Source organism: Acanthochromis polyacanthus, chromosome 21, assembly GCF_021347895.1.
Source record: "Acanthochromis polyacanthus isolate Apoly-LR-REF ecotype Palm Island chromosome 21, KAUST_Apoly_ChrSc, whole genome shotgun sequence".
NCBI classification, from domain to species: domain Eukaryota; kingdom Metazoa; phylum Chordata; class Actinopteri; family Pomacentridae; genus Acanthochromis; species Acanthochromis polyacanthus.
The window spans coordinates 13,948,125-13,974,955 of NC_067133.1; the positions used below are offsets into that span (position 1 = coordinate 13,948,125).

Consider the following 26,831-nt stretch of genomic DNA (forward strand, 5'->3'; position numbering starts at 1 on the left):
TGCTCTTTGGTGTCTGGGTCGTGTCTGTAGACTGAACTGTCACTACCTGTCATGAATTCAATATTTTCTCACCGTGCAACTTTAAAGTCCAAGGGGAAATCGCAAATGCATACTTGCAGCTGACTTCCAGAGAGTATTTCAAACGTGGCAGGAGCTCTGCTGCATAAGATGACAATAGCAACGAGGTGGCAGCCACATCTAAATCTGGAATGGTTTTTGCTTTTTACAGATGCAGACTGCAGACCTTTTTGATTGTGTGCACAGACAGAGACTTGGCTTATCCATCCAACACTGTGTAGTTAACACACAAGATGCTAACATAATTCAGAATGGCGATTACACAGGCAGTGCAATCTGAATCAAATAGAACATGCAGTGGATGTATGTTGGTTAAAAATACTTGTTCCATGTTGCACTATATTCAGTTTCAGCTTTAATTGCCTGTAATAACAGACATCCATGATTTCTTTGCATTTCCTGTCACTGATGCTGTTTTTGGCATCATTCCAGATATATTGCGGCTTTGAAAGCACTTCAGTTGTAATTCTAACTTAGATATTTACACGAACGCCATGTGAAATTAGTAATTACAGCAACTCCGGTATAACACAAACATGGCATTAGCTGGAGCTCATCTATGTAAGTAATTTATAAACTACTTGTTAAAGTACACATTAAGCTACAATTGTCTGAACCATCCCAAGTGCCTTAAAGAGCCCATATTCTTTACATTCACAGGTTTAGAATTTAACTTTTGGGGTCGACTAGAGTATGTGTACTTGACTTTATGTTCAAAAATCACAGCAGCATCTCTTTTTTGCTGCTGTTTGAAAGCCTTATGTGTATTTTGAGTTGCATGCAGCTTTAGTTTATTTCTCCACGCAGATGAGAGCAAAATTCAGAGCAAAATGCTGAATCCTTTCAGGTATGAAAACATTCAGGTGAGTCAGTGGTTATTTTGCTAAAAGTCGAAATGCCAGAGACTCACGACTTGAATAACACCAGAAGATGTATTAATCTGCTGTGTGTTTATCATCTCTGTGGACTTGGTCTTGTCAGCCGACACACTCCCAGTTATGGTGCTGACAGAACACGTCTCATTAGATTTGCGTAGTTTACTCTTTAGTGTCTGGGTGGGTTTGTGCTGAGTGATCACAGCCAGCAGAGCGACGACAGAAAACCTGATGGAGGCTCACCGACGGTTCAATCTGTCACAACATCTACAATCATCAGAGGGATCAGCCGAAGTGACACGAAAGTCACCTCATCGCAGCTGAAACTGGTCTAATGACGGTTTGCTCAGTTTTCTGATCAAATGATGGCCTGTGATCAGGGCTGGAATTAATGATTACTTTCATTACTGATTTATCTGCTGTCTTTTCAATAAATCTTAAAAAAAACTGTCAAAAGATTTTTTGCTAATCCAAAAGTGGCATCTTCAAAATTCCAACAAACTTTCAAAGATTCAGTTTACAAAGATTTAAGAGAAATACCAAATGTACCAAATCATTTGCTCACCCAAATGATTTCCTTTGATTTTCTGTTGATTGACTGATTATTTGAAGCTTTGTTTTAGCTGCCGCCTGGTTTCTCACAGCTGAGTTCTTCCTTTTTTCATTCTGTCCACATTAGGTTACTAAAAAAACATAGCTTGGGCTTTTATGAAAAGTGAAACCACGATTCCTTCAACCACCCATAAAAAACAGTCACAAAAGCCATAGAACAACCATAAAGAGATATAAAAGACCTGATAACTGAAAAGAAAAACAATAAACAGACATAATTTGCTACAAATAGACTAAATCAGCAATAAAGCAACAGAAAACGACTTATAACGGACTGCAAAAACTACAAATAGTTATAAACTAACTAGTAAGGGGTTGAATGAACTACAAAGAGACATGAACTGTCTCCTAAGTGTCTAAAAGAACTACAGACAATGAGACAACTACAAAAAGACCAAAAAACAGCTACAAAGAGACTGATCTAACCACAGACAGAGATAAAACATTTACATTGAGCCTGAAACAACTACAAAGATACAGAAAATGACGATAAACAGATGGAAACAGCTGGAACGAGACATCAAACTGCAACAAAGAGGCTGAATCAACTCCAATGAGGGATGAAATGGCTACAGAGAAACAAAAAACAACCAGACCAAAACGACATGTCCGGTCCAAAAACAACTAAAAAGACACTAAAAGAGCCACAAAAGACAGAACATGACTCTGGTGAGACATGAAATGCTCCAAACTGAAACAGATGCAGCGACATAAAGCATCTATCAAGAGGCTGAAACAACTACAAGAGCACAGGAAAAGACTGAAAAGAGACAGGAAGAAACACAAGATCACGAAGGTGAAAAAACCAAGCATAAAGACAGGAAAAGCCAAACAAACAAAAAAAAAAACAACAAAAGAGAAGCAAAACAATGTGGGTGTCCGGCTCATGTGTAGGCAGGTCTTTTTCTCATAATCCTTACAGGAACAAGCAGACAAACTCACACTCTGATTGAACATGTCCGTTTCATGCCGCAGAGTCGTGTACTGACGTAGATGCTGCTGAATCCATTCGATCCGCTCAACCTCCAGTTTCTCCAGCTCCTGCAGGGGAACCAAGACAAATGTCAGTGAAGCAGTCAGAGGCAAACCTAAAACCACTGTGGTTTACTTCCTTGTTGTTCAACATTGTTCTATATGCACATATTCTAATAACAGCAAAAATAAACTAATTTCTCCCTTTTTCTTTTGACTTCATTCAAACAAAATATATATGTACGACAAAACACAGAAGTCCTTTGAACTGACACTAACTGAGAAAGCACCATTTCTTAACAACAAATACTTCATATTTTACAGGTTAGAAGAGCTTTTTTTGCTTTTGGGGTCTAAATCCACCTCGACTTGTGGCATTAAAAGTCCTTCACAGACATTAACAGATGGAAAGCCACTGCAGTTGACCAGATTTAACAGCTCAGACCCAAACTGAAGGAATGCGTCACACACTCCAGCAGCCTTCTAAAACATCTTTGGTTACATTTTCATAGAAGTCATTCAGATCAAACTTGGAAAACTGTAAGCGTTTTTATTGGAGAGGGTTTTACCATGCTGGTGGTGACCATTTCTTCAAACCACTTGGACTGGGTTTGGTTGTAGAGATCCACGCAGCGCATCAGGTCGTCTCCTGGAGAACACAGACAGAATTCAGGTGTTCATGAAGTTCAGTCTTTACCAGAACAATCAAAATGAAGGCAATTCATTCTATAGCTTTCCAGATATTTCAGTTGGGCAGGCATTTGTTGGACTCTGCTGTTTAATATTTGCTGCAATGAGCTGTGATGCTCAGCAGAGGGCGCTCAGGAATCACATCTCAGAGGATCTGCTGTTGCGTCACAGATCAATCCATAGACTGTGTAACATTTATAACAGTCTGCGATCAATCCTCTCTGAGCCTTTTCAGCTTTTATAAGCTCTAAAACATTTAATAAATGGCTTATAACTCATTTTATTGTACTTCTAAGTTAACAAAAAGTCACATTAAGTGTTCACTAATACACAGCACCCCAGCCTTCAATATTATTTTATCTAGGAAGATTTAGGTTTGAGCTTCAGTATGATAAAGATCTTTATTTCTAGAGCACATGTCAAAGTTCAAATGAAAATTAGACTCAAGCATAATCAGGAACAGCTAAAGAGGGATTTACAAATGCTGCTAGTAAATGCAAACACAGGGATCTGGCATGAGCAATGTACCCAAAGAGTGACTATTTTAATGTACTTGTTTTCAACTAAATTCTTCCTTAAAATGAATGAAGTCATAATTCTGATCATAACTAAATCTTATTTAATAGCTCAATGGAAAACTTTAAATTATCACATTTGCTTTGATTTTTTTCCCATAAATATGCACTGTAAATTATAAGTTACACATACAAAGTAATTTAACATTTGAACATGTCTACAGTATTTTCAGTTTTACCAAACAGCTGCACAATGTTCTCTATTCAAACACGCTGCATCTGTACAGCATGCATACAAGTGTTTTCAAATCAAGGTATTGGTCCTTTACTTCACTCTCACCTTCATACTTTAACTTGTAAAACATTTAACTATAAGTTAGGTTGTAAACAGACCTTTTTGATGCATTTTCAAGAGGTTAAATATGCATTATTAATATTGCTTTTTCAAAATCCCAATTAGACGTCACCTCTTCATCCTTTCCATTCTTATTGTTTTACTGTTAGTGAAACACTACAGGGGGTTTCAGTTCTCTGCATCTCAAACAGAAACAGACAGACACAAACAGAAAGTCTTTTAAATTCATTCCATGCAGGTAAAACACATCCCCGTCCAGCGAGACATTTGGCCGAACTTTGAGGTCACAGCGACACGAGGCTGACATCATTTAACTGTGCATTATGAGCGCTATTGATTAGTGCTGTGGACTGTGACTAATCTACGGAGTGGAAGGGAGAAAGATTAGTTCCTGCAGAGCGTTTCATCCACAGAGCAGAACTGTAGGCGAGAACGATTACAACAAGACCTCTGTTATTAAAATGTCAAACACAACACGTCTCAGGTCGGAATTCCTTCTTCTGCTGTGCTTTGCTGGTTGGTTTGTTCACTTAAAGCCAATAAAAAAAAAGCCCTGCAAAACTCAATAGTTCTTAAATTCCAATAATAATAACCATGCTTCCACACAGTCTGTAGAATGTTTGATTTAGAAATGAAATGTTACATCACCATTGCAAACATTCATTTGACGGTGCAGCACGCTGACCTTCTTGAGCATATTTACATAAAATGCTTTTCATTTTTTTAGTTTTATTGACATTGCTTAAGAACATAGAAGAAATTTGGACCGTGCGATTATGTGTCCATCATCACCAACAAGATGCCACCACCAGCTAAAGAGAAGCCAAGCTTCAACCTACAGCAACGTCTGGTCTTGTCACCACTGCTACCGACTGCAACAAGAAATGAACCGTGGCAAGAAGCTGAAGGTCCCACCATGAACACCAACACAGCTTCACCAGACATCTTCACTGTTTCCACCAAGCAACTAATCCTGCTGTAACTCCCAGCACCCTGGAAGGAGATGAATGAATCACCAGGAAGGCCCTGAGAGCCACGGCTGAAGCTGTGGAACAATCCACCAAGTGACTTCAGGATTAAGAAGGATGCAAACTAAGGTCTAGTCAATCCTGGATGGATCGCCTGTTGGACGCTGAATGACCCAAAACACTAAATTCCCCAGATTCCAATCCAATGGAGCATCTGTGGGATGTGCTGGACAAACAAGTTCGATCCATGGAGCCCCCATCTCATAACTTACAGGATTTCTAGGACTTGCTGCTAACATCTTGGTGCCAGATACCACAGCACACCTTCAGGGCTCCAGTGGAGTCCATGCCTCGCCGAGTCAGGGCTGTTTTGGCAGCAGAAGGAGGACCAACACAATATTAGGCAGGTGGTCGTAATCTTATTCCTGATCAGTGTATGTACAATACAACACAAGAGTGGTGGCATTAAGTTTCTGCAAAAGCCTGATGTATTTACAATTCTGTTAAACTATTCACAAACAGTGGCTATAGTCCACAACAAGAAGAGAAACCCATTCAAATATTGTTTTTATTTTGATATCACTACTGATAAATATCATTTTAAAACCTTAATTTGAATTTTTTCTACAGCTGGATTGGAAAATTATTTTTCTCCCCAAACAAACTTTCTTAAATACAACATTTTTCTTTCCCGACATCCAGCAGACAGTGCGACCTCTGACCTGCTTGTGTGGATTTCCGCCGGGCCTTCTTTATGTCCTCCTCCGTCTTGTTGCTGAGTTTTATCTCCAGCTGCTGGGTCTTCACCTCCAGATCCTTCTGCCTGTCTGCCAGGGCTTTACGGGCCTGAGACACAAACACACACAGTGCACAAACAATGAGTCATTCATCATAATCCTCAGATTTACTGTACCTACATCTATTACAGGAGTCATTACGGCCTTTTCATGTTGACTACTGACATCCGGACCGCGATCTTGGTCTCATCCTTTAATCTCGTCTTAATCCACATCATTGAGTCTTTCCTCTTATTCTGTACTGAGGCATCTCTCCAAGGTCATGGTGGGACGGTGTTTGAAAGGTAAACACGCTGTACGGTAACAGCGATGTGTGACTTAGGACAATCTCTTTTAAAACAGACAACAACACAAAGAAATCATCTGATGTGGTTTGGTTTTGGCTCCAAATCATTTTCATAAACGTCAGCGTTCAGACACTAAAAAACTTGAGGTTGTTGTTTGTTGCTGTAAATGCCAATGCAAACTAGCTTAAATGACTACTTAAGCAGGTCTCAAATATACTGTATAATAGAGCGTCAACTAAACAAGCAATTATTTTCATGATTATAATAATCTACTGATTGTTTTGCATTCACAAAAGCAGCCAAAACATTGAGACTTAACTCATAATTATGTCTCAGTACTGTATCTAATAATTGAGAGTTTAAAGGCTGTTAACAATCACTGCTATTTGATTTAAATGTCAATCCTTCCTCTTTCACACATGCACTCCTTTCCACTAAACTGACGGCATCTGAATGGGTTTTCTTTGTACCTTTTCCATTAAAGTTGCAAATTTTTGTGCCTCTTTCTGCACAGCATATGTCAGAACTACATGCAGTCACATTCAGGAATAACATGCAAATTATTCTGCTGTAGTTTGAGTTATGTGACATGATCTGGGGAAGGATTTTTCCGTATTTCAGTACCAATATTGGTCCAAAAACATCAGACTGAACATCAAAGACACAGCTTGCTACCTAAATCACAAAATCCCCATCTTGTTCACTTTGCTCGATCACTCTCACATCTATTAGGCTCCGGAGTGAGAAGTGCATAAAAATAAAACTTTGGTGGTACAGTTAGCAACAAGTCCAATAATATGTGAAGTCCAGTTTTTATCAAAACATTTGCAGGAGGTGAAGTCCACTTTGTCTCCAGCTGTTTGTAGGAGTCTTTCCTCAGAGTTTATTCAATATTAGCAGCATCAGACAACAGCAGGATCCATATAAGCATCCCTAAATACAGGCTGATGTGATTTAACTAATGTTGAACAACAGTGGTGATTTCAATAATTACTTAGGGCAGCAATGCTATGTATCCCACATCTGAAAAGGGCTCTATTTATGCTTTTAAATTGTTAATGTAAGAGTAAAATACAGTGAAAAATGTCATGTTAACATTCAAAGTCTTCACTAAACCTTTAAAAGAAGCAGGACATATACTGTTTCCATGGATACATTTTTTAACATGTTTTTAAAATTTCTGAGTATAAAGTATGCCGTCAAATATAAGTGAATTACTTTGATGATGAAGAAATCTCGAAAACCTGTCGACTATCTGTCAAGTATTGAAGTGTTCCAGTTCCTGCCTCTGATAGTGTAATGTTCATTTTAAGGGTAGAAATATGTGTTACCAGAAACTGGATGGGAATAATTAACATTTCAATTTAAATAACTTCACCATGACCAACCTGAGGAATAACTGCATAATTGCATTAAGCAATTTAAATAATTGCACTGAGCAATAAATGACTCAAATTCAGTTCAGTGACACATACTTCTGCCAATGACATTTTCCTGTAATTATGAGACAGCTAGGTATAATTTCAAGATAAGGTCTCAGATTTTTTTTCTATTGTGAATGTAGTGTCCTGTAATAATCAGGAAAAACAGTAATGCCATTAAATATTCAAAACTATCTAGTGAGAAAAGTAATGCATTCTCACATATGACAGCCCTTAGATTGTAGGCAATTTTATTTTAAAAAGCGACTTCAAAAATTGTTCTACAATCAGAATAGTTGCTGTTTAGTTGTCTTTATGCTCCATTGCTGTTCTCTTTAATTTACAGCGTTGATTTGGCAGCCGTAAAAATCCCAGTTTTTCCTTTTGTTTTTCAATTCTCACTCAGGCTTGTTGATGGAGATATGTGGTCTTGTATTTATTATTTATTATTATGGATCTTGTATTATACCGTATTGTATTTCAAAAGTCTCCCACATGTCTGTTTTCCATTGAGCTCAAGGTTGCTCAGTGTAGCCTTAAAGTTTTTCAACACACTGAATTTGAGGATGTTTTTCAGGTGGAAATTAAAAAACATAAGAGCTTAGGAGGCTGACCAGCTAACATGCTGACCAACACCTTCACAAAAAGACAAGTATTCGACCATAGCTAGCTTAGCTTAGCATCATCGACAAGGCACAGCTGTGTTACCTTTTAAACAGTTTTCTCTTCATGCCAAAATGGAGACACTTATTCAAACCTCTAACCCAAAAGAAATAGTGCAAGGAACTAAATAAACCAGGTTTGCTTGTGCTAACATAAGCTGCCGTCATTAGGACGTCTGGCTAATTCGCTCTTCCCCAACTAAGAGTTTGCATGTAAACAGTTGAATTTACTACATCTATTTATATATTATGAAAAAAAAAGTTCAGTAGATGTAGCAGTGAGGTTTGATTTAAGGGCCCTTTCACAGCATTTTTGTTTAAATATGAGTTTGGATAAAATGCATAAAAGCAAATAGGAGAAGGAGCTTAAATCCAACCCACAAAACACAATTTCCAATTGGCAAAGTTGACAACTGCTGGCTAGAAATGAGAAACCTCTGTGCAAATTTACATGTAATAGAAGCAGGTATATAGTGTTTTACTTTTTGTGCACAATTTATCATATTCATGAGAAAGTTTTAACAGAAAAAAACATAAATTCATCAAAGCTGCCAAAATATTAACTGGTAACTGGCAGAATTGATGCATCAACAAATGCAAGAAAAAGAAACAGATTGACTCTGCGTGTTTGTCCTCAGTGGAAACTCTGCATTCACATATTGCTGCCACCCACCACAACCTGCCACAAAAATAAAAGCGAAAAACAAAAAATGATATGCGAAGACTGAGGCATCATCCATTCATGAAGTGCTGGAGCAGGTGGGAAGCAGCAGCAAAACACTGAGGACTCCGAGTGTAGGAGTTGCTGGAGCTGTTAGCGTTATGTCATCATCTGATGTAAACAAACAGTCCGGTGCGTTATGCTTTGTTGGCTTCGCCTCTGCTGCAGTTTCAGACTCAGTACCTTCTCCACGCTGGCGTAGCGGCTCGCCAACTGCTTCCTGAGGTCGGCGATGTGATGGTCGTACTTCTTCAGGTCCTTTTTGAAGTTGTCGCCTCTGAATGTCAGCAGTGGTTTCTCTACCTCCGAGTGGAGCTGTGAAAACACAATCACACAACCATTGGCTGTGAAAAAAAAAACTCTAATAAAATCCATGATGTTTGGCTTTTTATTCAAGGTTAAAGTATCACATATACAACAGCTGAGAAATAAAACAACTAAATACAGTGTTAATAATATTTACTTCACCAGATTTAATATACAGGAAGAAGGAACAACCGTGCAGTTGTACTGGATTGCACATGATTGCTAAACGAAGTGCCTGGTGAGTGTCTACAGTTATATAAAAAGAAAGGAAAGAATGCCATTGACGGTTTTTATTCAAGCAATTGTATGTTATTTCTCAGTTGTGAAGCACTGTAGGTCAATGCCTATTGTTTAAAAGTGCTATATGAACAACTTGACTTCACTACAGTATTTTAGAGTATCTGTTTATGATGTGTGTATCTGTAAACACACAATTTCACAGTTTGCAGCTAGCAGCAACATTTGAGGCTGAAAAACTGCAGTTCCTGAAATGGCCACTTGAGGCTGGATCCAAATAAGAGTCAATCCCCATAGACACCCATGTTAAAGTGTTCGACTTTATAGCAGAAATAAACGTTTACAGCCTGATACAAAAACGACCGCTAAATTCCCCATTCCTGACAACTACACGTGTGGTGAATTTTTATATAACTCACCTGTTTAAATGTTATTAAGGCTTAAAGTTACCCATAATTAAGCTGGAGCTTCACTTTATGTACAGTCTGCTGTTTGCTGCTGCTCTCTCTGGTTTGTAATTTACGATATTAGATAAAATGTAAGTGTCGCAGTGTGCAAACAGCATGAGTGTGTATATAGTTCCTGTCTTTGTTGTTTGTTTCAGCCACTGTTTCACTTCAAATTCTGGCTGTAGTTTTAAACCTGCACTGCAGACCTTCTGTCCCCCATCTGACAGTGAGAGTAATTACACAAACACTGCTTTATCTAACAGGCTTGATCAGCATTGTGTAAACTCATTTGGCTTGGATGTATCCAACTTTCATTTATGTGTAAAAGTCCTGCACTTCCAGTTCTACACTATCATATATTTTTTGCAGTTGACAGATTATATCTGGGTATTTCAATCTCAGTAGTTCAGCTCAGGTAACACGTCCCTTGTAACTTAATTTAAATATTCATTTTTGACTAGTTTGTTATGTAAAACTCCTACACTGCAGCTCCTAGACATACTGCAGACATATACTGCATCGGTGTGTATATAAATATCTTGTAAATAATGAGAGATTGTCATGCAAAAATGCTAAGCCGGGCACCTTTACACACTGTTTTCAGGTTTAAAATGCCGCTCGGTATGTTTCTCTTAACACAAGATTCATGGATTTTTATTGTGCTTTAATCAAAACAAATATTCCTGGATGAAATATTGTTATTAAACTTTCACAAATGTCCAAAAATTGATACCAGAGTCTGGCTCAAAAATTCATTAAGCCTTGTGCTGCATAGTTTAGATACCGTTCACAAACTCAGCGCCTTCATTTATTGTTTCTTATTGTTTCCTTGTTATAATTTATTAGCTGTGGGCCAGTGTCTGTCTCTAAAATCAATACATCTGTCAACACAGTGGATTTTCCTTGGAGGTTTATTACTGTAAGGTCACAGAAAAGAGCAGCTAAATAAGCTTCACTGCTAATAAAGTGTTTCCTGCTCTGCAAAGTTCGATCTGTCACCATAAAGGGGAGACAATTACACTTTTACTCTCAGTTTTTCTTTCTCTCGGCAAACACTAGCTCGATAATAAGAAAAGGGTTCTTTTAATGACACTTCAAGAAGCTACGTGGAGCCTGTCAGCACTGTTGGCTCTCCATGCAGAATGCTAATCTTGTGCAAATGCCAAAGCTAGAAGCTAAAGCTGAAATAGCTTAGAGAGGAAAACAGCTGGGGCCTCTGCAGACTCGATAAGACTTCTCATCCCCCCGCCTGACTATGCTTCACCTCCACCCACAGTAAGCAGGCGTGGAGGCCTGGTGCGGCAGGGAAGAGCCTGCATGGCCCAGGGTGGAGGCTCATCAGAACACGTAGCTAATTAATTAGACAACAGAGGGCTATGAGGAGCTCCGAGGCTGCCTGTGCTTTATTTAAGGCCCCCTCTGAAGCCCGCGTTCGCTTTCTGCATCGCCGGTAATCTCACTCGCGGACGGGTCATTTTCTACGGTCAGCACAGACAAAGTTGAAGTAAACAAGACCCGTCACCTCAGGATGTGGTTGGATCAAGTATCTGTTACTCCAGCTGACTGAAAACACTCAGCGCTTGACGTGAAGCTGCAGAAAACTGCAAAATAAACTCATCAACACTGGGATGAAAGGAGCTCACTTAAAAATACCCCTAATATTTCTTCATTTTGATAACCTTTCCTGTCGATTAATGAATAAGTTAATCCTCTGAACCCACAATGGGCCTGAGCTGCCTGAAACTCATGCTTTCTCTAAAAAAAAAACAATACCAAAATAACAGCACTTGTTAGAGGCAGAAACTTTAAAAACAAAAAGAATCATCTCATTTTCCACTTTCCAATAGTTCTTCACCTACTTCAACCACCTACTTTGCTTAAAATCGTGATATCTCATCACAATCCCCTTTTTTCTACATGTCTCATTTTGAAATTTGTCATAAATTAAGTGTTTGCTATACCCAGAATCCTTAAAAAAAGGGAAAAAACATGAAAATTCTGCAGCTTTAAGCTCGTAAGGCCATGACTGATGCAGCTATGAACAAGTCACATGACAAAAACTCCAAGACACAGAGCAGAAAGGAGACAAGTACAGAAAGAAAGTAAAAATGTAAGTTGTCAAATGTATACAGTAAGTTGAATTTATTTAATCAGACAAGAGTCAAAAAAGACAAAATGCTTGGATTTCAGAGAGCTAGTTAACGGTTTTCCACAATAAAAGCCCTCAGAAGATGTTACCTTGTTGGAGAACTTGAGGTGAACTTCAGCCTCATCGTGGAGACTCTTCTTCAGCTGAGTCCAGGCTTCTCCGAGTGTCCTGAGAAAGCATCGATGTGAAATAAATTAAACTCCAACACCTTGTTAGTCAGAGATCGTATCTTTTGCTGCTGCAAATGAAATGGATACTTTTACTTTCATGTAGCAAAGCAGCTAGAATAAAATCTGAAGTATAACCGGGTCAATCTAACTAAAGTCCTACATAAATATGTATTAAAATGCTAACATTTTAAAGGCAATGATTGAAATAACCACTTCAAAAATACTGAAAGTGTTTGTTTATTTCAATATTCCTTGCATTTGTTTGAATGGTCACTTTTTATTCAAGAATTCTTACATTTATTTAAAAGTGGGGAGAAAATACTCAAAAATATGCCCAGACTGTTCAAAGAATCAATTTTTGTAGTTTAAATTTTGAACAACCGTTAATGCATTCATTAAAAAAAACACATGATCCCAGTTTTCACCTGTACAAGCCTCTGTTCTTATCTATTTCTTCAGTTTTAACGTGCATAATAGCAGCATGTCCATTTGACAGAGGTCTGCTTTGCTTGCTGATCCAGCAGTTCGTGTTCCTGCAGTACTGGGTTATGAAGCTGCAGAATAGTCTGTGTTTATGAGACCTTGTGCTGCAGTAATAACACTGACCTTCAGCTCAGGGAGGAAAAAAGCTTATAAGCACACTCATCCTCAGGATTTCTACCAGAAGCTCAAAAAAGGCCATTAAAGAGGAGGAAAAGAAAGGATAGATGGTGTAAGATAGTTGTATGACTTCACAAAGGAAACGTTATAGATGTGGAGAAATGTGGGGAGACGAGGATGTAGTTGAAATGAATCACAAACCAGGAGTTGGTTTAAGCCTGATTTTTTTAAAAGAGCCCTTACTATGCACATTTACGGGTTACTAAAATATGTTTAAATTGTTTAATGATCAAAAACATGTCATTTGTTAGATTTTTATCTCCTGTTTCTTTAAGCTCCCTCTTCTGAATCACCATGAGGCAGGCGTGTTGCAAATGTGTTACATGGTGATGTAGATAAGTTACAAAAGAAACCCCTAGACTTTAAATGAGACATTTCAGGTAGCTAAGGAGCAGGAATAGAAAATAACTCTCTTTGGCACAGATTTTGCATGTTTGTGCAGATACTACACGCACAAAAAAGCAGCTGTAAAACACACCAAAGAAAAGGAAAATCTTCAAATTGCATAATATGGGCTCCAATGTTTAAAGGAGTTTATGTGTGCATAAATTTACTAAAATGAAATGCTGACAGGATATACAGTTTAACATTTTCAGATTATAAAAAAGACTTCATATTAACTTTTAATTTTACAGGGACAACTGAAATGTTCGCTTTTCCGACATGCTAACACAAGCCACACTTCATGCCAACCATGGATTTTAGGATTTAACAGCCCATTGCAAGAAATCATTTTAAATCAACACTACTTAAAGTCTTGAATGCTTATTTTGTAATTTAAAAAAAGTTTATCCAGTCATGTATATGTTAGAACATCTCTGTCCTTTCTTTACCTTAAACCTCCTTAGAGCAACTGCTTTGAACTGTTCCACAAGCTAAAGCTTTAGCCTTCCTCAAAAATCTCAAAGCATACATTTCTTACATGGCTTTTGGCTAGTGGTCTTAAAAATTTTATTTTATATTAGAAATTGATCTTACAAGCTGTTATCGTGTTCTGTTGGGCATTTTCTTAGCATTTTATGTATTTTCTTTACCAAACTAATTTTACCTCATCAAGTTTTCAACCTGTCTTGCTTTGTTTTTACAGATATATTTGTTTGTTTCTTCTACAGTAACATGTACTGTGCTCTGTCAGCTTCAGCTTTTAGAAAATGTGCCACAGAAACAAACTTGATTTGAGTTTGCCGTCACCTGAGTCCTCATGTCAATTTCTAGACTAGAGTTTGCGTCTGCCTTGGTTTCATTTTTGTGGCTAAAATTAACTGCAATCGTGGGATTTCCAGATCTGGAACACAAACCAAAGTCCAGCGTTCCTCGAGCCAAACCTTTTTCCTCTCTGTCTACAGATTTTATTCAAAGGCTTTTGTGTTATTTTTTCTGACAGACAAACACGATGACAGTCTTTGAAAGCAGCATCAAACACAAAGCAGAAATAAGGGAATAAGTCTATTTTTTTTAAAAAAAGAGAAAAAAACAGGCCTATCTTTGGAAGCAGCTCTGGTAATTACTGACACTGTCTCCTCGCTGATTCATCTCACAGCTTCTGTTTGCTGTACTCACCCTTCCTCCTGAGCTGCCAGGGGGCTCAGAGACAGCTTGGAGAGGTTCTTGGCGTATTCCTCCTCAATCTTTATCCTAAAACACCAAGACATGAAACCGTCAGCTGCCTGGCTCAAGGGAGGGCAGAAGCTGCGTTAGTGAGGTGGAAAAAATGTACTTTGCTAACACAAAACTTTCACTACGATTTGCTGCAACGGCTAAAAATCCAAACGGCATGCAGCGCTCTTACCCATTTACATCAATAATCCCGCTGTGCTCCAGCTGTATTTTACACAGCGGCTGTTTCCCGCTCTGAAAACGAGATGTGCTCACATTTCCCCTCAGGGACGTTCAACCAGGGGAAGTCTTATTTGTGCCCTTTGTGACATTCGCTTCCTTCGTCGGCTCCACATTTACCATCCACACCTGAGTAAATCTGTCACCTTAAAGAAGGTCACGAAGCCCATTCTTTGACTCAATGTTGGGATTCTCGCGGGCGCTGAGCAACCCGGCGGCAGGAAAGGTCAGCGCTGAATGAAAATCTTGTTGCTTCTCGAGTCAAACGAGTGAGAATACTATGTGCAGAATCTTCATTAACTTCCCACGACTCTGAGCAGGAGGTGAAAGGAGCTTTTGTTGGATGAAGTGGAGCTAATTATGAAGGCAGGCGTGAGATGGGATGTAGAAGTTATTTGTGGGGCTTTTGGCATCTCGATCTGATTCAGTAGTTGCTTTGCTGGGATCTATAGGTTGTTAATTGCAGGGTTCAAGCAAATCTGAGGCCCTCGGACTCTATAGCGATGCCTTATAGGGTGTTTTTCATTGCAGTTCTATTGAAAACATTTTAAATACACCATCTGGCGTTTAATGGCTTTAATGAATAACACTGAATGTGGGATCTCAGTCTTAATACACATTATATGCAGGAAAATGTTTAGGGTTATAATGCCTAATATGTAAATTAGTCAGGGAAAATCACACCATAAGCAACACTATAGAGTCTTAACTCTAAAGTCTAAACTTATTTTGTAATGCGGATCATCGTCTTTTTTAACTGTTTTATTGTGATTTCACTGACTTTATCGTATTTTAACAAGCTCGGTTCCGATTTGTTGTGCATGAATCACATAAACAGTCATAATACTGGACTTATTTATATTTTCCAACTTGCCTGGCAATGAAATAAAGCAGAACGAACGAGGAGGAAAGCTATATGTGCTCGGTGTTCAGGTCTCCACTTTGAGCTGGTTTTGGGCTCATTATCCAGCTGCAGCATGAATCTTTTTCCACCAATATGTAAACCAGTGGGTGGAGAAAGTTTTGAAAGAATGAATTTTTCCCCTGCTGGTGTCCAAACCCCCCTCAGACTTAAATATTCCTTTGTTTAACTGTGGGTTTGATCCATGGCTGTATCATTCTCCCTCCATCCTCCCTTCTGTTGCTGTCGTTGAACGTCTGAAGGAATTCAGTATTTAGGACTTTTCTCCATCATCCTCGGTGAAATGCTGCTCTGTCTCTGTGTGTCCTTGTTTTGCCTCCTGAGAAGTGGTTAAGAAACAATAATCGTCCTATGAGACTCCATCAAACAGAGAATTTTTGCTGATTGGAGTCTTTACTTATTTTCAGTCTCGAAGAGGAAAAAGCTTTATGTATCGATCTTCTTCGTTCATTTTGTGCTTTCCATTAATATTTGTGTTTCAGAGCTCCATCCTGAGAAACTTTCAGTCCAGTCATGATTTGATGCTAAGAAAGCTCCCCTTTGCTCAGAATAACGATCCGAACCATAGCAAGCAACGTTTTGTTGGAGACTTGAACACAGACCTACTTTTTGCTTTTTGCAGTCCTTAAACCTTCTGTTTATTTCCACATTTTTAAGAAACTGCAACGCATCATCTCTCACACTTTAGTTTCAAAATGTTTAATTTTCTCGCCCAAAATAAAGAAAGTTATAAAAGAGTTTCTGCAGGTCCACCACAAGGACAAAACAACACAGATAAGAAGACAGACAAGTATTAATGGAGATAACAACTCTAATCTATACACTGATTAAGTGCATTGATTGATTTTTTTTTCACCAGGATGAACAATGCAAACGTGTTGAATTCAAAAGCAGATAATACCAAACTGCTGTAGCTCATTTTAGTCATAAAGTTTCAAGTAGTTAGTAACTAAATTAATTTTAAGGAAATAATGATTCTGGCTGACATTTAGTTAAACAAATATTAGAAGGAAAACCTCTGATACTGATATTTCTATTTTTATTTTTACCTTAACATGACAAGTCCTCACACATTTACTATTTGATTTGTTGTTGGTGACAACAAAAGCAGAGAACAATTGGCTGCAGTCTCCTATTTTTTAAGGTCTACATAAACCTATTGGACTGTCCAGTGTGTCAACAACTAAGTCTCCAATCAAAGAGTCTGTATGTGACAAGCTGGGAAAGAGATCAGGTTGTTCCTGCAGCAGGATGCTGTTTTTTATCTTCATGGTACCAAACAATGTGTCACTAACGGAGCTCATTGATCTGTTTTTAGCAACAACGGAGCTCAATGTCAGAAAGGAAGAAGATAAATCAGGCTTTGTTAGTGGGACAGGATATACTGACAGTAAGAGAAATATAGAATATCACCATTCTTTTCCTTAAAGAGTCACAAACTAGTTTCTATTTTGAAAAGACATGATTTTCTGACTCATGCACTCTGTGTTAAGTGTTAGTTAACAGTTCAGAACTGTAATCTTGAACAATTTACTATTACTTTACAGATCGTTGCTTCTCTTTTGTTGATTACAGATAATAAGTGGTAAAAATCACATAAAAATAGTTACATACACTCAAAAAAAAACATGATATCCCCATCAAAAATCTTTAATTTTACAAATGATAATTGGTTCTTTTACAATGACTGACAGTTTTTTAAAAACTGCATCTAATGAGCCAAAAATATATTTATTTTACAGACATTTGTCTTTATTTGAAATACTTTTAACGTTTTTTGTTGTAGATGTCCCATGTTTTGTGAAACTAAACATAATATCTAGTAAAACTTTACAGAAAATGGTATGATTTTATATGTTTACTGTTATATGAGGTTATTCTAATTGTAAACAATATCCACATTAAAAAAATCTGTATTTTTATAAATATAATTTTTCTTTTATAATGACTGACTGTATAATTACTCCCTTTTTTCGTGTATTTAAATGTGACAAAATCTAATTATTTTCTGGATATACACCTCAGCTGAAAACTATAGCACCCTTCCTGCCAGGTTTTCACCATTTTTTCAAGGATTTTTTTTCACTGCGCTTTATGAATGTTTCTGCTATCAGAGCATCTCTGTGTCTGAATTAATTAAACCCTCAGATAACAAGCTGCGTTTACCTCTCATGGATAAACTCAGACATCTCTTTTTGCATCTGTTTGCCCTTCAGCTGCTTCTGCAGGAGAACCTCGAAGCCGGGCAGCGACGTGGTGCCCTGAGGGTCTTTCTTGTCGGTCTGAGGAAGAGGAGAATGCCATCAGTCACACGGAAGAACAGACAGAACATCCAGTAACACCTCCTAGTTGTTTACATCTGAGTGCATGTAGGGATTTGTGAGAATGTCACTGACTGTATGCATGAATGCATGACTCACACTTGCATGTCAAGGAGGGCATGCGTTGGTGTGTGTGTGCGTCAATCACTCATGGCGGGATGTGTGTGTTTCTGAGCACAAGAATGTCAGACAGAGTCGGACGACACGCAGCACTCTGCCTCGGCTGTGACAGCAAACGTGGGGCAGAAGTGTCAGATTTGTGTCGCACAGCTGGTTGGAGCAGCAGGTCGGCGGACGAACACGACAAAACATCACAACATGACATGACGGGGAGCAAACAGTGAGCCAAACAGCAGCAGATGAGGCAGAAACGGGGGATGAGATTTCAGGCAATTACGCAGACTGAAGGGTTTTTCAATACAAATCATATTTTAGACTGCAAATGTATGGGAATCACAGGAGCCACTGGTGAGACGTTAAAACAGGAGGATCATCGTGTTTGCTGAGAAGCTGTTCGATCAGCTGCGATCCTCAGACTCCAACACGAAAACCAACAATAGCATCTGTGCTCGGTCAGTATGTTGACCGCTTTCTGCCTGTTCCAAGTAAGCGTTTTGATTAGCAAAGATCTGCTCTGAAGGTAAACAAAAGAAACTGATGGGAATCTTCTGGAACTGGTAAATCATTGGTTCATTATTTGAAAGTTACTTTATTGTTTAGCACATAAAAATGACTGTTTGCGTGACATTCTAAGTTTTGGTTATGATTTAACACCATTTTAGAGTTACAGTAATAGATCAACTAACAAATTATCTCATCAAAACTAAATTAATCGACAACTATTATGACTTTCAGTCTCAAGGAAAAACGCCAAAACATCTGAAGATTCCAGGTTGTCAAATATTATTTTTCACTTGTTTTCCTGGTTTTAATTTGTAGTCTGTTGATATTTTGGGGGGTTTGATTGTTGCTCAGATAAAAATGGACATTAAATGAAGCTGTACGATGCAGACGTGGCCATTTTCACTGTTTTTGGACTTTTAAAAAACTAAAAAAACTGCATGAATGTTGACAAAATTGATAATGGCTGATTTTTGTCCTAGAATCCTGAACATGGATTCTTCAGATCTATCTTTTTTGATGTTGTTTTTAAGAAAAGTCACATTTGTGTTGGTTTTATTATTTTTATTTTTCTTACAAATGTATTTCAGATTTACCACAATGCCATACAAGCAAAAGCAAATCACACAAAGTAAAAAGAAGCTCAAAACGTGAAGATAACATCTGAAGACATGTAAGATGAGTTTAATTTATTAACTACAACCCACTACATGTCTCACATCTTACTGTTTCCTATTTGCGTCAAGCCTTATCCTCAAGAACACCTTTACTGTTCCACATTATTATTTTCTTCTTGCTCCATTTTTGGAAATTTTCCTAAATTGTTTTATAATTGTGCTCATTTTGAGATGCAGACTTTTCCATACATTTACTCCACAAATTGAGAAACATCAATTCTTCGTGTTTCATGTCAGAACATGTCAAACCTAAACAGCTGGAACACACATTTTTGTTGACAAGACTCCACATAAAGGAGTGCTGTAGGTGTGATTTAAAGAAACTCACCCAGAAGTAATCGCAGTAGCTCCATTCGTCTGGTTTGAGGAGCTGCTGCTCCGGACCTTCTCCAGGCAGAGGGAAAGTCACACAGTTGATCTGAAGCAGGAAAGAGAAGGAACACAAAGTAATTAGAACTAAAATGGAACTGCTAACAAAGCTGTGAGCCAAACACTGTGCTCTAAAAACAAGTTCTGCAAAGTTCTGATAATGTTTTCAGCCAGAAAGTCTGTTTTTAGTTCAGTAAATGTTCTTCATCAAGGTAGAATTCTTCTTCCTGAACGTTGCATTGAGAATGTACTTTCTTTGTTGTCATGCAACACCATGTAACACAGTGGAAATGTTCTACAGACTGTTACCTCAACCACGTCCCCAAAACATCCTCAGAATGCTGCAAGCCAAATGTTCTGCCTTAGTTTTCAAATCATATTACTGGACAGTTATATTTTTTAAAAAATCTGTTAATTTTAGGCCTCGATGACATCTTTAAATTGCTTTCTAAATGTTAGTTTAGAAAGTTCTTCATATATTTTCATGTAACACAATCTGTGGCCGTGACAACATCCTCAAAACATGCAGCTTAAACATTACGTCTAAACGTTTAACCTTGTAACAGCACTATTTCAGATGATAAATATCTTTAAATGATTCTTCAGACATTAAATTAAGTGTGTGTAGTGTAATGGAAACTTTCCCTGTTTGCTGTGAAGGAACAGAATGTTAAAGTGAGTGAGGTTAAAGGTCTCAGCTTCATCTGGATCATGCAGATGAGAGGGAAAAAGGTCAGACATGAGTAAACATGTGAATGCAGAAGGTGACCCAGGAGGCTTTGGGGCAAAGAGAGAGAGAGAGAGAGAGAGAGAGAGAGAGAGAGAGAGAGAGAGAGAGAGAACACGGTCCAACAGAAAATAAAGAGAAACCTTTTCCTCTACATCCCTCCAATTGAACAAATGAACTTCACACACTTGAGAATATGTGAACGCACCCAGCACTCAGCCTGAATACAGACTCCACGGTCCACAGCGTCTTCAATTACTCTTGGGGCTGCAATTATGTAATGTTCACCATCTGCGAGCCCTCCCTCCTGGCACTGCCAGCGACCCTCTGTGCCATGTCAACCGCTGCTGCAAACTGCGCGGGCATCCAGACAGGGTGCTTCATCCGCAAACACACAAAAACACACTGACTCACAGTGTTTACAGCTTGACTTCACCACTGTACTGCTGTCACACAGACAGAAGAAAAACATGCAACGTCTACCAGCTGGCTCAACTCCACTGCCTCTTTCTATCCACGCTCACATTTCAAACCAAGTCCAGGCAGAGAGCATCTGAAGCATTTAAACAACACGATGAGGGTGTCCTGCTTTACCATCCCAGCTGGTGAGTAATGCTTGAGGGGAAAGATACAATGCTGGTGAGCTGAACTGTCTATGGGCAGGATGTGTGGACAGTTTGGTGTACAGTCAATGCAAAACCACATCAGTTTAATAAACAAGTGAAGGTTATTCTGCATGTATAACACCTTTGAAAACATCAGTTTCACATTAAATATATGAAACAAGCAAGAAAACAAATATAAAACCCGTGTTATCTTGTAGAAGCCCGAAAAAGCTTTTTGGCTTGCCATTTTTTCTCTTTAATCCAGCAGCTAGTGTAAATTTTATGTCATCTATAATTCTAAAAAAAAAAAAAAAAAAAAAAAAATCTCATTTATCAGAGCCAGAAACTGTAAAACTTTTTCAGCTTTCTGACGGTCTTTGAACTACTCATGTGCAATGTCTGGCTCCACTGGAAAAATGAACCAAATCTAAGCTCAAAATTGTGATGTTTCTTTACGGGAGTCTTGTAAAGATTTACAACATGTAAAAGATTCTGTAAAAAAAATAAAACTCTGTGCTTCTCAGTGCAAATGAAAAGACATTTGTAACTCAGCAGCGACTAACAATAGCACCACAAAAATTCTGTGTTTTTTCAGATGAACTGCATTGTTTACACAAAGGAAATAGGAAGCAAGTATGGAAACATATTAAAAAACACAAGTAGTAAACAGTGTAAAGTCTGTAGAACTATCTGTTTTTCTACAATTAGTGAAGTCTGTCACTAGGAAAATATATTACATATACATTTTTTGTCAATTTTTTTCACAGCACTATAACTTTGTGACACCACACAAATTACAATTTTACTAATGTTTTAGCCAACAGTTTCCTGTTAACATTCAGGAGACATGGAGCTACATTGTTTATTTTTGTCTAGAAAATCACTGTTCAATATTTGTCCTCTTTCAGCTCCATTTTTGGTCTCCACCAACTGGTAAAGGAAACTTTTGGTTCATTAAAGTCTAAATGCTACAATACGGTCATGAGCTAGCCTCCAATTTCAGTCTAACTTGAGCTGTAAAGTTTTGCAAAATGTAAAGCTAAAATTAGCTACAGCTTCAGTTAATAATTCTTAATTAGTCCAGTAGTCCAGTTCTTCAGTTTCAAGTTTATTTGAAAAAGGACAGCATGCAGTTACATTAAAAAGATGGCTCCACCAGATTTAGCATCATGCTAATTTCCATCTTAATTCCACAAGTCAAACAGTTGTCCTCTTTTAGCTCTGTTTTTGGTCTCCTCCAGCTCCTAAGGGATCCATTTAGCCAGTAGCTGCTATATGCTACACTAAGGTAACAAATTACTCAGAACTCACTTACTGGTTGGATGTACAACAGTTCATGTTGTTAGACACTTGGTTAAGGTAAGCCACCAAAATTACTTGGCTAGACTTACTAATAATACCATGGTTGGGGTTAAAATACGACTCTTCCTTTCTGAGATGTTTGAAGCATCTCCTCCATTTTCTGGGTTACCAGGTTAATAAGTACCACCACATAGAATATATGATTAGTTGGCTGTCAAGGAGCAACAAAGAAGCAATAAATTCCAAGGCCAAGATACATTTATGTTGATGTATTTGTGATATATTAGAAGCAAATATAGTCTGGCAGATAATATATTTCTTTCAAAACCTAATTGTGAAAGCAGTTTAGTTTTCAAGAAATGTAGTTTTATGGAGTTTTTGTGGTTTGACCGGGAGGCTAGAAGGCCAAAAAGCAGTGTAGTAGACATATTCTGCCGTTCCAGCAGCCCTTTTCTTACTGCACCGACATCTTTGCCTTTTTCTAAAAAATATGTGCACAGCATCTTTGTCTGTAGGATGAGTTTCTCTCCTCTGACGAGAGCATCTTTGCATAAAACTCTTGCCTTATGCAGCTTTAAACATCACCAGTGAAAGTTCCAATGAACGCTCTCGACCGCTGACCTCTTCATTCTCTGCTCTCCCACCGAAACACTTCATCTGCACAGCTTCCAATAAACAACTTCAAAAACAGATGACTAACACTCTTTTACTCTGTTATATAAACGCTAAAATCTAGAGGAAATACTAATATGGCTAACTGCCAGCGATAGCAAACAGATACAACATGAAACAATGTGCATAAACAGCAGAGACACATTAACTCTCAGTAACACATTGTAATCTAAAGGAGCAGCAGTGTGATTTACTCTGTGTGCCGACCAGTCACTTTGTTCATTTTCTGCCTCAGAGATCATACTGATTGTCATGGGCACCAGATTTTCCATTACAGTGGCTCCACATCTATCATGACTGTTGTTTATCTGCCTCTCACATCCCAGACAAAATGAGACCATTCATCTAAAGGAGGCCTGTCTGGCTAACTTACTTCTCCTTGATGGCTGCTTAGTGAGGTACTCCGGGGCTGGGAATAAAATATTAATATAGATTACCTTTATGACACAGCGTGTTATAAATCCCTCTGAGGGATCGGAGGCCTTTCTGAGGGATGTTTGAAGTCCAGCCTTTGCACTGTGGATGCTGCAGTGAGTTTAAATGTTTGAATTTAGCACAAATCAAAGCTACATGTAGCGGTGCAGATTTGAGGAGTGAGCTGGGACATTCTGTCCTCGCTCAGCAGTCAGAAACATTCACCCTCGTGACGGGTTTTTGTATTGATGCTTATATATTTAGTTTGCTGAATAGAGTAAAGAAAAAAAAACATGCATGGCACACTCGAGCAAATGTCCCGTGAGACAAATATAATGGTTTGGCAGTCGAGCAAACAACTGAGATGCTTCCTCTCTCGCGCTAACATCCATTTCTGAGCAGCATATTTCAACAGCTGAGGCTGTAGGATGCTCTGCCACTGTTGCTAAGCGACAAATTACTTTTGCTGTAAAAGAAAAGACCCAGCTTCTCCCCTCCACACACACACACACACAAACACACACACACACACACAAGTGTGTGTGTGTGTGTGTGTGTAGGCCCATGTTTTTGCTATATTGCGGGGACCAAATGTCCCCACAACTGTAGGAAAACCAAAAACTATGTCACTTGTGGGGACCTCATTTTGGTCCCCACAAGTTTAAACAGTGTTTTCTTGGCCCTGTTGTTGTTACTGAAAAGAGTAAAAGTGCAAAAACGTTTCTTTAGGGTTAGCCATTGTTTTGGTTAGGGTTAGGTTAAGGGTTAGATATGAATGGGAGTCAATGGTATGTCCCCACAATGATAGCAAGACGCAAGACACACACACACACACACACACACACACACACACACACACACACACACACACACACACACAGACACACACACACACACACACACACACACACCTACCTTCCCATAACAAAACAATCTCAGACTTCCTCTCTATTCCCACTATTGTCTTTTTCTCCACTGGCCAATCAAAACCTCCCATCCGAGTCCCACCAACGGAGCCAAAAGACACTCCGCTGAACACACGCAGCATAGCAACAAGTCGAACCACATGCGAATCAGCATTTGATTAAAAACTGAGATGCAGAAACGCTTGAATTCGGTCTGATCAGTCACACACGGCTGAAGGTGAAAACAAGGTTGCACGGCGGCTGCTTCTGCTATCTGATGTGTGAAGCCTTGGCGTCCTGCGAGGGGTCCATTTTGCCAACAGTCATGGATGTGTGCGTCTCCATGACAACTGTGGAGGGGTTGTGTAACGTGAGGTGCACCGTGGTGAACAAAAAGACACCTCCGAGGGCCGACGTCATGGATTCAGTTGTTATCACCTGTGTTTTTTCCAGCTGCAGCAGGAATATCTGCATGCTTTACTTGTTGATGGCATTTTTCCCGACATCAGGACTTCTCTGTAATCCAATTTCCAAGTGTTAAAGCACCAACATTCCTCAGCTCTACATGAGAATTCAGGGAAGCCAAAGTGCTTGGGGTCAACAAAAGATCTAGGAGGGTTGAAACCTTTGAAAAAGGCCCCGCAGAGGAAGAGGAGGAAATAACCTGCCTTTTTCAAACAGTATGTCTTCAGTGAATATCTGAATGGCTCCCCCCCTTTTCTCCTATGGCAGTGTTTTCCATTTCAACACCCATTAATCAGTGCTATTGCCTTTGTCACCATGGAAACTGGACTTGCTGCATCTCTCGTTGGTCTGGTGGGCTTTTACACAATAGCCAGACTGATGGCTCCCGTGGCTGCAGCAGGTCAGCGAGCCCACCGAGCACAAAATCAGCCCCGGAGAGACACAAAACCACCTCTGTCTGCTTTCACATCATCACCACACGTTCGCCTTACCCTCACCGCTACCCCCCCCCCTCCTCCCACAGCCGTCATTATGGACTAAGAGATTACATAACCACAGCTACTGTCTATGCATCTTGAGACAAAGCTACTGTAGACTTCACAGAGGACAACATCTTATTTCTCCATCTGTTGAGTTTGCAGCATAAATTCCCCTCCGAGTTCCTGAGTGACCCGCGCTGCTCTGCAGATTAGATGTGGAGCCCTTTGAAGAAGAAGCAACTGGGTGACAGAAGCACTCGGAGATCAGGGACACTTTATCTGACAGACAGACGATCCTAAAAATACCGAAAGCACTCTGCAGGCTACGAGATCAGATCCCCACTTCTACAGCCACTTTGAAAAGGTGGAAATTTCACATTTGAGCATCTCCAAAGCACAAATTTCTCTTCAGCAGGCATTAAATCAATAATAGAGATTGTGACTGTTCAAGTCAGTGAGACAGAAAGACTCCTGGATGGCTTCTTCATTCTGACTAATATTATTTCCAATATGCAGGAAACCCCCCGTGTTACTCCACGAGGACCCATAATGCATTATGATTTGAGCTGTGAGCCTAAAGACAATGTCAACAGATGGTAGAAAAAAGAAGAAAAGAGGGGAATTTAACTTATTTCTGGTGCATAGAGAGGAGAATGAAGAGGGAGAAGAAGAGGAGGATTAAGTTCCTGGATACTCACAGTGATCTTGGTCTCCTTGACCTCCTTGATCTGCCTCTTGGCCGGTGATACAGAGCCAGGGGGCTGCGGGGCGAGACAGGAGGGATCGTCAAAACTCTCCTCAGTATCGAAGCTGGCTTCCATCATCATCCCTCTCACCTCCTCCTGCTTCTCTATTCTGGGAAAGCCTCGCTCTCTCCTCTCTCTCTGTTTTCCCTCCACGCACCGAGGCTGCCTTCAGTCTCACAAAGCTTCGGAGCGAGTGGAGTCGCGTTGCAGGAGGGGGGAGGGAAAAGGGGGAGTGCGTCGAGCGGTGGGAAGGTAGGGGTGAGGAAGAGGAGGAGGTGAGGAAGGGGGTTTGCACAGAGGGGGAGATCTGTGGCGGCTGCGGGAGCGTGACGAAGCCTTGCCTCCGGTTAAGCTGCTGTCACACGAGTTTTAAGGTTGTGGAGGCTGTGAGGAGAAGGTTACACCCCCCATCGCCTCCCAACACCACCTCACCTTTACCCATGCCTCACCTACCTCACCCAGAGGTGTTCATGCAGAGATATACAGACAGAAAAATGAGGAGGAACTCAGCCTGATTTAGATACTAGAAGAGGAGATGCCAGGGAAAAACAGCATGAAGAAAAAGAGAATTAAAACATAGTGAGAAAACAAAGGGGAGGAAGAGGAAGAGGGGGTTTATTTACATGCTCCTTGACACACCTCCCTCCCCAGAGAGCCACAGACCGAAGGAGGAGGGAGCAGCAGTGGCGTAGGTGGCGGTGATGGGGTTGGTTTGATGGAAATGGCAAAATGATGATCTTTAAAAGCCTAATTAGAATTTGGGAGGAGAGAGCGAGCAGGAGGGAAAACAGGGAGCCAATTGGACGCAACCTCTGAGATTGTGTGTTGGAAGCAGCGTTTGCTTCA

General features: G+C 39.4%; 1 protein-coding gene across 1 annotated transcript in view; it reads right to left on the minus strand.

The window, feature by feature from the left end:
• gas7a (growth arrest-specific 7a) overlaps positions 1-26,384 on the minus strand; it is a 28,637-nt gene extending 2,253 nt beyond the window's left edge. The window contains exons 1-9 of the mRNA XM_022198466.2: positions 25,938-26,384; positions 19,630-19,719; positions 17,849-17,964; positions 14,485-14,559; positions 12,184-12,262; positions 9,137-9,268; positions 5,788-5,911; positions 3,107-3,186; positions 2,508-2,606 (exon numbers count right to left, since the gene is read on the minus strand). Coding sequence (XP_022054158.1) covers positions 2,508-2,606; positions 3,107-3,186; positions 5,788-5,911; positions 9,137-9,268; positions 12,184-12,262; positions 14,485-14,559; positions 17,849-17,964; positions 19,630-19,719; positions 25,938-26,066 — 924 coding nt within the window. The 5' untranslated portion in view covers positions 26,067-26,384. The remainder of the gene's footprint in view (positions 1-2,507; positions 2,607-3,106; positions 3,187-5,787; positions 5,912-9,136; positions 9,269-12,183; positions 12,263-14,484; positions 14,560-17,848; positions 17,965-19,629; positions 19,720-25,937) is intronic.
• Between the last annotated feature and the right edge of the window lie 447 nt (positions 26,385-26,831).